Source organism: Pyrenophora tritici-repentis, chromosome 10 (genome assembly GCF_003171515.1).
Source record: "Pyrenophora tritici-repentis strain M4 chromosome 10, whole genome shotgun sequence".
Taxonomy (NCBI): Eukaryota; Fungi; Ascomycota; class Dothideomycetes; order Pleosporales; family Pleosporaceae; genus Pyrenophora; species Pyrenophora tritici-repentis.
Window position 1 is genome coordinate 2,424,410 of NC_089399.1, and position 10,155 is coordinate 2,434,564.

The 10,155-nt window shown below is 48.7% G+C and overlaps 4 protein-coding genes across 4 annotated transcripts; 3 read left to right on the forward strand and 1 right to left on the reverse strand.

The window, feature by feature from the left end:
• Positions 1-494: 494 nt before the first annotated feature.
• On the reverse strand, positions 495-1,475 carry PtrM4_047580 (eukaryotic translation initiation factor 3 subunit K; the record flags this gene model as incomplete). Its single annotated transcript, XM_001936588.2, has 3 exons — positions 495-538; positions 588-1,111; positions 1,306-1,475. The coding sequence occupies 3 exons, from the start codon at positions 1,473-1,475 to the stop codon at positions 495-497; spliced, it is 738 nt and encodes a 245-aa protein (XP_001936623.1).
• Positions 1,476-1,659: 184 nt separating this feature from the next.
• PtrM4_047590 (PDCD2-C domain-containing protein) lies at positions 1,660-3,010 on the forward strand (the record flags this gene model as incomplete). Its single annotated transcript, XM_001936589.1, has 2 exons — positions 1,660-1,782; positions 1,832-3,010. 2 exons carry the CDS (start codon positions 1,660-1,662, stop codon positions 3,008-3,010), a joined length of 1,302 nt encoding a protein of 433 aa, XP_001936624.1.
• Positions 3,011-4,743: 1,733 nt separating this feature from the next.
• Positions 4,744-5,411, forward strand: PtrM4_047600 (uncharacterized protein; the record flags this gene model as incomplete). Its single annotated transcript, XM_001936590.2, has 2 exons — positions 4,744-4,792; positions 4,840-5,411. The coding sequence occupies 2 exons, from the start codon at positions 4,744-4,746 to the stop codon at positions 5,409-5,411; spliced, it is 621 nt and encodes a 206-aa protein (XP_001936625.2).
• A 435-nt stretch (positions 5,412-5,846) lies between these two features.
• On the forward strand, positions 5,847-7,103 carry PtrM4_047610 (LYS9, Saccharopine dehydrogenase; the record flags this gene model as incomplete). The annotated part of the gene is made up of 3 exons (XM_001936591.1): positions 5,847-5,949; positions 6,000-6,786; positions 6,836-7,103. 3 exons carry the CDS (start codon positions 5,847-5,849, stop codon positions 7,101-7,103), a joined length of 1,158 nt encoding a protein of 385 aa, XP_001936626.1.
• Between the last annotated feature and the right edge of the window lie 3,052 nt (positions 7,104-10,155).

Genomic DNA, 10,155 nt, shown 5'->3' on the forward strand with positions numbered 1-10,155 from the left:
TGGACGGTTGGTAGGGTCGACGGTGGCGCAAACGCAAGCGAGATTCACGGGGCCGTTGCTGGTTCCTTGGCACCACTTAAAGCAACGAGACAAATGTGGTTGCAAAGCGGACTATTTCACAAGCAGCAGTCTGGGCGAGACGTCGACAGGGACGACGCATCAGGGATCGTTGTTAGTTCGTGAATGCTGCGATTAGGGATTGTCAGACCTAATTGGTATTTTCGCGGGACACAACAGAGTTACAGCAGATGGGAGAATGTTTTGTCGGATTGATATGATTGGATCTTTATAGGCTCAAGAAGCATGTCTACTCCAAGGCCCCTGCTCATAGCGGCGTACTTTTGGGGTATATAGTGAACCGTCGAAATCAACCTGCGTTGCTGTCGAAGGCTGACTGTACGCTTCTGTCGCATACTGATGCAATTGTAGTGTCCTCCTCAAACGCCATCCGTGCATACCGTAGCCTCATGTCGTCGTACTGTAAATCATACCGCTCATGCAGGCTGTTCGTACGCCCTCTTGATAACCCTTGCAAATTCTAGAATGATTGTTAGCAGCCAATCGGCATACGACTACGACAAACTTACGATCAAACTTGACGTTTTCCCGGACAACGGTGCCCTTAGCCTCGTTGTCCTTGTTAATGGGTACCTTGATCTTAGCACCATCAACGTTCCATCCGCACACGCTTCCAACAAAGTGGTCAAATTCGCTTCCCGAGAGGTTCAACCATGACTCGAGGATGCTTCGGTCGACCTCACGCACAGCCTGGCTGACAGTAGCAGCAATGCGCACGCGCATAAGCTCCTCGAAGCCTGATACGTCGGCAATCAAGTCGGCGTACAGGTCATCAGAGTCGAGCGTTGACCAGAAGGTGGCGTAGTCAGCGCCTTCGAGCAGATTTCTCAGCTCGTTGAGCTTCTGGACAGCTTCGGATAGCGGCGCATCGCCAGCTGCTGGGTTGTGTAGTGAGGATGACAAAGGAGCTAGGACGTGTGGGGGAAGGAGCGAGAGACCCAGGGAGAAGTCGGGGCTCGGGAAGACGGTAAGAGCCTTGACGAGGATGTTGGTGATTGTCTCATCACGGGCAAGGTGGGGGTTGAATTGGTAGCTAGATTCTCGCGGTTAGTGAGAGGTACCAAAGATGCTGGGGTACAAGAGTAGTGGTAGTGAAAGCTGTCAGATAGAGCTAATAATAAACTTCAGCGGGCGGAGTGATTCAAGCCCCATCCCTCGGGTAATAGGAAACGTTGTGGTTGTTTCTTCATCGTGTAGCTTTGCAGGAAGAAAGGGAGGTTGACGTACAGCTTCAGGAGGGCGAGGTTGGCGTAGCAGTCATATGTCTGGCTTTCGCATTGCTGCATGACATAGTCCTGGAAGACGCCCGTCGTCTCCGGGTTGTAGCGATCCAGTCCATCGAGGATCTGCTGCATGTGATCGGGCCGCTCAGGCGCGAAGTCAAAAGGGACGCCCATGGTGGTTGTGTGGATGAGCGACGAGGAGTTGGTGTTGAGGGCTTGGTCAAATTCGCTCAGTGCGAGCTGGTGCACTGGCCATGCACTAACCCGCCCCGCGTCATTTTCAAAAAAGTTAGACCCCGCCAAAGAATCAGCGCGAGAATATATACACCGAGTATTTGCACCGAGTTAGATTCACACCATGGCGCCTTATGATAGTGATTCCTCGGATGGGAGAGATGACTATACCGAGACGAACGTCCTGCTAGGCTACGCGACCAAGGATGCCACGGGCGACGCCATTTCCCACGTTGGAGGCGCTCCGGTGCGTATAGTGCGAATTGCAGTCAAAGACTGTCACTAAGACTTTGTAGAATTGGATAGACGACAAGACGGCTCCTTCTGGCGCATTGGCCAAATGTAAAGTGTGTCATGGCCTGCTTAGTCTGCTCCTCGAACTCAACGGCGACCTGCCCGACCACTTTCTAGGTCACGAGCGGCGCTTGTACATCTGGACGTGTCGGCGCAAGACTTGCAGGCGGAAGGAGGGCAGTGTCAGGGGAATCCGTGGTGTGCGCATCGCAAAGGGCGCCGCCAAGTCGGCCCCTGCGAAGAAGGTGGAGAAAAAGGAAGTCAAGCAGGAGGAAAAGCCACAACCCAAGATAGGCGAGTCACTGTTTGGCGTCAAGAATGGAGGAAGCGCGTCCATCCCAGCAAACCCCTTTTCAAACCCCTTCGCATCCAAGCCGAACGGCGCAAATCCATTCTCGCAGTCAGGCAGCACGAACCCATTTGGTGCCGCGACACCTGCGCCTGCTGTCCAGATCACGCAGCCAGAAAAGAAGGAAGATGAGGCTTCTACGACTCTCCCAGAGACATTTGCTGCCAAAGCCCGCATAGCCGCCCCGTCACCCTCCGAACAACAACCACCTCGTCCCTACGAGCCATGGCCAGCCGACTCGGCCTTCCCTACGCCATTCCCGCACTACCACCTCGATGCCGAATATGAGACACTAGACGCTCCATCAACGCCCTCAATACCAGCGAATGCGCGCATGGATATCGATACCGAAGGTGGCGGGAGTGGTGGAGGGAAAGAAGACAAGGAAGTCTTTGAGTCATCCATGGACAGGACATTCCAGAAGTTTGCAGATCGCGTAGGCGAGAACGCCGAGCAAGTTCTGCGCTACGAATTCAAGGGCAAGCCGCTCTTATATAGCGACAAAGACGCTGTCGGCAAGCTCCTAGGGCCTCACTCAGAGAACGGCGCTTCATCAAATTCAAACGTCACAACCGTAGGCTCGAGGAGTGGGTCAGGCTACCCTCGTTGCCAAACTTGCGGCGCTGATAGAGTGTTCGAAGTCCAGCTGACACCACACGCCATTACTGAGTTGGAGGCGGAAGAGATGAGCATCGATGGTATGGAGTGGGGTACTATCATCATGGCCGTGTGTAGTAAGGACTGCAAGCCCAACGATGTCCCAGAAGGTGAGGTAGGGTACGTCGAAGAGTGGGTTGGTGTACAGTGGGAAGAAGTCCCTTCGAAGAAGTAGGCTACAGTATGCCAGTTAAGAACCACGATTGGATATACCATTCCAAACTATGATTTGCATTGAGCTACGTGTGAGAGTTGCTGAATCCCACGACTGCTTTCTGCCTAGTACAGGGCTGAGGTTATCTTTCCTAAAAAAACCATCTGTCAGTATCGTAGAATGCGGGATCCTGGTATAGACTAGACCTACATTACTTCTGCGCTAGCACTAGCCACGCGTCATCCTCCGTTCTAACGTGCAGCCACCAACCGGCACGCCTAAGACTACCCAAACACCCTCGCAAATATGCATCGAAAGAAGCTAGCCCTTCAAATCCGACGAGAAGTAACGAATCCATGACAATTGAACGCTATCAAATGTGTCATGCAAACAGTATCGTACTACTTGAATACCCTCAAGTGTTGAGGAGCGTTGCCTCCACACACTACTGTAGACGCCCCACTAAATACGCTGCCAAAACCTCTTGCATGGGGGAAAGAGTTAGAATACGAATATCAACCGGGCGCTTCGTTATTGCAACCTATGCGCAGTGAGAACCATTATGCTAGGGGAGAATGGCGCGGATAACGAAGAAAAAAAGGTGGGATGAAGTCCCCCGCCACGTGCATCTTTGACTCTGCATGCTCGACCATCTCGTCACCGAAATCCGCGAAGCCGATAAAACGCCATGTTCCTGCATGTCTACTAACTACACCGGGCACTGTGAACTGCATGAATCCCATGCTTGCCGCCCCTGCAACCAATCACAATGGGCCTCTATAGTTTACAGAAAGTCCGTGGTACCCGGGGCGGAGCATTTAGTCTCGCCGTGAACGCACCATTGTCCGACCGAGAGTCCTTGGTGCATTCGGTATCTTCCGGATCAAATGTAGTGTCGGTACATATACAAGGCTGGAGTTCGTGTCAAAAGAATATACATGTCCGACTCTCCAATCGCTCAATCGCTTGCTTCTTTGCTTGTCAGATAGAGACCATTGCCCTCCATGGTCGCCTCAATCCGCTCAGATGCCGCCATGCCCGCACAACCAAAGGAACCTCACATCTCACAACAACCCTTCACATGGAAGAATTGGTACAGGCACATAGATTGGCTTAACACCACGCTTGTTGTGCTTATACCAATATACGGTCTCTGTCTGGCGCGGAATACAACCCTCACTCGACCGACCCTCTTGTGGACGATTCTCTACTATGGTATGACCGCATTTGGTATCACAGGCGGATATCATAGATTATGGAGCCATCGGTGCTACTCTGCCGCGCTTCCTCTACGGTTATTCCTGGCATTCGTGGGAGCTGGAGCGATCCAAGGCTCGATTCGATGGTGGAGCGCTAAACACCGCGCTCACCATCGATGGACGGATACAATGAAAGATCCGTACTCTGTAATGCGGGGTCTTTTATTCTCACATATCGGCTGGCTGGTAACAAACGAGGATCCAAAGAACAAGGGACGAACGAATATTTCGGATCTCGATAGCGATCCCATTATCGTATTCCAACACCGTCACTATACCTTGATTCTTCCCCTGGCCGCCTGGATCTTTCCTGCTCTTGTGGCCGGATTGGGATGGGGAGATTGGTGGGGCGGATTGGTGTATGCAGGAATCATAAGGGCTTGTTTGGTTCAGCAGGCTACCTTTTGTGTGAACAGTCTCGCACATTGGATTGGCGAGCAACCATTCGACGATCGAAGGAGCCCAAGGGACCATGTTCTAACTGCTCTGGTAACAATGGGAGAAGGGTATCACAACTTCCACCACGAGTTTCCCAGTGACTATCGTAAGCTTCTACACAAAACGCTCCTAGTCTCTGGCTAATAAAGATAGGCAATGCAATTGTCTGGTACCAGTACGACCCTACCAAATGGCTCATCTGGGCCTTTTCAAAGATACCATTCTTTCCGCTGGCCTACGATCTAAAGACATTTCGGTTCAACGAAATCGAAAAAGGCCGTCTGCAGCAGCAACAAAAGGCTCTCGACAAGAAGCGATCGGGGCTTGACTGGGGTGCTCCGCTAGCCCAGCTTCCTGTCATCTCCTGGGATGACTTCCAAACTCAGGCCTCCGCTAATGGAGCAGCTTTAGTCGCTATTGCCGGAGTAATCCACGATGTCTCACCTTTTGTTGCGGATCACCCAGGCGGCAAGGCACTCATCAAGTCTGCAATCGGAAAGGATGCGACTGCGATATTCAACGGCGGTGTGTATGAGCATTCGAATGCGGCGCACAACCTGCTTTCGACTATGCGCGTAGCGATTCTCAGGGGCGGTCAAGAAGTCGAGGTTTGGAAACGAACGGGTGAAAGAGCAGTGAAAGATCCCGAGAGTCTTGGTGTAGTAAGGGCCGGTGATCAGATCACCAGGATCGCGGCGCCGGTAGCTGCTGCTGTTGCAGCATGAGACAGGAACAGAGAAACTACGGTATCACGCTTGGATCAATAACTTGGTCCTCTAGGTCAGTAAGAATCACTGCTGTATATATGGGTATAGGTACATAATCCACTTCGGCTTGAAGCTGGGAATGCAGCTCGGAACACATCCGGAGTGACTGCAATCCAGAGCTCATTTCAACCAACTATGACTCTCATCATCACATGCATGGGATGTGTTGGCCAATCGGAGCTGTTGAGATGATGTAAAGGGTACTGAACAAACCAAATGGAGAGAACCAGTTGACGGACAGCGGAGTCAACTCGGAGTTTGGCAAAGAAGGGGCAACAGATCCATGATCTTCGGAAGGGATTACCTTCATCGATCTGAGTTCTTTTATCATCTTGCCTTCCACATCAGCAGTACCTACTCAATTCTCAACACCATCATTCCCATCAATAAACGATGGCTAACGCTAGCAAGAAAATCCTTGTACTTGGAAGTGGCATGGTGGCACCACCATGCCTGGAATATCTGTCTCGCAACCCGATCAACAACCTTACTGTTGGTAAGCTTGTGTGATATCATCTACATATCGTAGTTAATAATACGCTGCAGCATGTCGAACGCTAGAATCGGCTCAGAAGCTCGCTGCTGACTTTCCTCGTACTACTGCCATCGCTCTGGATGTTGCCTCTGAAGCGGCTCTCGAAGAGCAAGTAGCGGCACATGACGTGGTCATCTCACTCATCCCTTACATACACCATTCAACAGTCATCAAGGCCGCCCTCAAGGGTAGCACACAAGTCGTTACGACAAGTTACATCTCAGATGCCATACGGAAACTTGACGAAGACGCCAAGAAGGCCGGCATCACTGTCTTGAATGAAGTTGGCGTAGACCCCGGCGTAGACCACCTCTATGCTATTAAGAAGATCGACGATGTTCACGAAAAGGGCGGTAAAGTTCTCGAATTCTATTTATACTGTGGCGGGCTTCCCGACCCAGAATGCGTCGACAATCCCCTTGGCTTCAAGTTCTCGTGGTCTCCGCGAGGTGCGCTTCTTTCGCAGTGCAATTCTGCACGATTCCTTAGGGACAACAAAGTGCAGGAGATCTCTTCCGAGAACCTCATGATGTCGGCAACATCTTACTACGTCATGGACGGCTATGACTTCGTGGCTTATCCTAACCGCGACTCAGTGCCATCCCGAGACTTCTATGGTATTCCGGAAGCTCATACAGTCATCCGCGGTTCGCTCCGATACAAAGGAAACCCAGCCTTCGTGCAAGCGTTGGCTAATCTGGGTTGGCTTGACCGGGACAAGAAGGATTGGCTGAAGGACGGCATGACGTGGGCGGAGATGCAGCAAACTGGGATTGCTGCATCTGGCACGGACGCAAAGTAAGTCCCACCTTCCATATTGGAATATCTCTTGCTTATACGGCATTAGCTCTCTCATCTCCCGCATCAAGCAAGTTGCGCGCTTCGCCGACGAGGCTGAAGGAGAGCGCATCATTGACGGAATGAAGTGGATAGGCATTCTTTCCACGGAGAGCGCCACCATCATCGGAGGAAACCTCCTTGACACCCTTTGCAGAAGGCTGGAGAAGCTCATGAGCTATGGTCCGGGTGAACGCGACATGGTCATGCTCCCAGAGTTGCTATCAGTCAGTTCAGTCAGTCCGGAGCTCTCTGGACTGACTGAATTGACGTCCTGAGGTCACTGAACTGGACTGGACTGACTGCTAAGACTTTTCAATTAAACTAAAACTGAGTGACTGAACTGACGTCGCCGCGGCCTACGGACTGACTAGACTGACTGAACTAAGTTACCTAACGTCGAACTGAGATAAATGCTCCTATACTTTTAAGATTTCTTCCTCTAATAGTGTGCGCGCTAGCCTAGAAGCTAAGGTAGTTATTAGCTATATACTAAGCCTCTTCTAGCTCTTTAAGCTCTGCAAAGCTAAAATAAGCTCTAGCTTTATATAGAGTCTCTAGGTGCCTAACATGTCGCTAAGCTCGCTAAAAGTCCGCTTACAGTCTGCCGCTGCTGCTAGTATTATTAGGACGTTGAGAGTAAACTTTAAGAGTATAGTGAACTATCTAGTAACTAACTCCTAGTATAGAAGCAGATTAAGAGATAGCTAATCCTCCTTAGCTAACGCTAGTTGCCGCTTCTATATTTTATACTTATCCTTAGCAAGGCTTGCCTCTAACTACTATGTGCTTTACTTAATTAATGACTATAGAAAAGCTAATCGCGACGTTAAAATCCCTAGCTAGGGCTTCTTACGCGGCGGCTTTATAGTGTAAGCTAAAGTAGCTATAGAGTCCTTCCGCCCCTACTATATGCGCAGGAATGCCTAGTAGTTATTATTAAGCTAGCCGTCGCGATAGTGGACACCGTTACAGGCAGTAACATAGGTGTTAGGCACCTTCTAGAGCGCTAAGAGGTAGTGTTTGTAGTGCGGGTGTAGTATTATAGCAGTGTAGTAGATAGGCGCGTTATCGAATTTTGCGTAGTACTTAGCAAGCTTACAATGCGCAAGGTTAACGTTTATAATAAGATAATCTTTAGGCGCGTCTAGATCTCCGTAATTTACATTGTGATGGTTTTGGGCCGTTGCCCCGCACAGGCCACCTGCCAGATGCCTTAGCGTTGTTTTGATGTTCGCGCACGAGCCACCTGTTTGGTGGCCCATGCACACCCCCACTTAGATATATTCCGCGCAGAGCTTCTTACAAGCTCTGCACTGCAATTACTTTGTAATTCAACACAGTTTCAAATACCTGACCTATGTGAGACCCTTACATACATCCTTAAGGCGGTCTTTAAGAGCCTTAAGCTAGTTAAGAAGCTACTTAAATGTTACTAGAACTTCCTATATAGCGCTGTGCCAGCCGTGTTAGCTTCGATCTTTAAGTAGCCTTGTAGCTTTAGTAAATAGCTTAAGGAGTTAAATATATTCTATTATTATTGCCTAGTCCTTGCCGCTTAAACCCCCTTCGCGTATATATAATCATAGCTAGGCAATAGGGAACTGCTTATAATTCTTCTAGCGTCGTGAGGTTGCTGTTATAGTACTATGCTCCTTAAGTTTACACTTAATATAGCTATCGATAGGGCCGTGTAGCTTAGCTGCGCGGACAAACGTGTTGAAATAGCTATTCTAGCGTGTCTTAATAGGCTTCACAAGCTGCTAGATATATGGTGTAACACTTAGAGACTCTGCCTCCTCGCGCTATAGGCGCTCTAGTAGTTGTTGAGTTTAAGGCGTGTAGATAGACGCAATTACGTCAAAGAGGACGCTAATAGGACTGTATTTACACTACTTATCTATGTACTTCTTCTCTTTCTTAAGATGTGCGGCTTTATTCTTATACGCGCTACGGTCTTTGCCCTAAGTTACTAATTGTGCACTTAGGTTAAGTATATAGTAGTAGCATTGTAGCCGCCGCTCGCTTGCGATAAAGCTAAACTCCTCTACTAAGGACTTAACTACAGTATTATTATTACTTCTACTATAAGGTAATATAGGATACAGCGGTTATTAGAAGCGAGGGCTATCTTTATATTGCGTAGGCGTAGGTCGCTAAGGTAGAGCTCTAAGAGGACATCGTTAAGGGGGCGATTATTAGCTCCTTTAATATCGTTATATAGGTTATAGGTGCCCTTTAGGAAGAAGTAGTCTAACCCTACTAATATTATAGAGGTAGATAGTAAAGCGCCTTCGCCGCTCTCTTATATTAGTGTAAGGATAGAGCCTAGGTTATAAGAATTATCGCCTAGACATACTCTAGCGAGGCGTACAGCAGTATAGCTACCGCTCTATTAGTTAGAACTTAAGATAGTTTAGTATTAGTGCTAGACTAAGTCGTCTATAACTAAGTCTAGTAAGTCTCCTATTTAGCGGGTAAGGCTATTAGGCTTAGTACCTTATTTACTAGGGCAGTATTATATATAAAAGTCAAATTCCTTTAAGAACTTAGCCTAGTAGGCTTATTAACGATTAAGATTACGTTTAGAGTCAAAGTATTTAAGCCTATAATAGTCTATTAGCACTTCTACTACCTTAGAAACTCTTATAAGTTCTAGCCTCTATTCCTTAAAGGCGTAGACTATAGCGAGGAGCTCCTTATTATATATCTTGTCGGCATACACACGGTGTGTCGCCTAATGAGGCCCAATGTACCGCCTCGATCCTACTTCGGCCTAACTCGGACCCAACGTTATGTATACCTTCGTAGCCCCCACATTCGTAGAATCATCATACACCAGAATACTAATACACAAAATTACCTTAGTTACTGTTATTCACCGTACGATCGTATAAGGCCTTCTAACACTAATTAGTAATTGCATAGCAGTCACAGATAGTTAGGTTAAGAAGAGATAGATTCTTTACCCCGCGCGTTCCCTAGATTACCTATATTAGCAAGGCGAAGTTATCTATACTAAGCTCACTGTTAGCTATATTAGGCGTCGTTCGTGGCTAGCGACCGACTATTACAGCCGTATTAGAAGCGTTCTAAGACGCCGTCTATACACGCGCTAACCGACTAGTTAAGATTTAACCCGTGTACAACCTACGACCACTAACGTATCCCTAGCGAACGCAGCTAGCGCAATAAGCGTTAACAAGAACACAATAGCAGGAGAGAGAATATTATTAGAAAGAGCACTAGTAGCTAGGACACTAGCAATAGGAATAGCGAGCAGTAGTAGAAGAGTGGTACCCACACTAGAGGCGCTACTAGGGACTATAA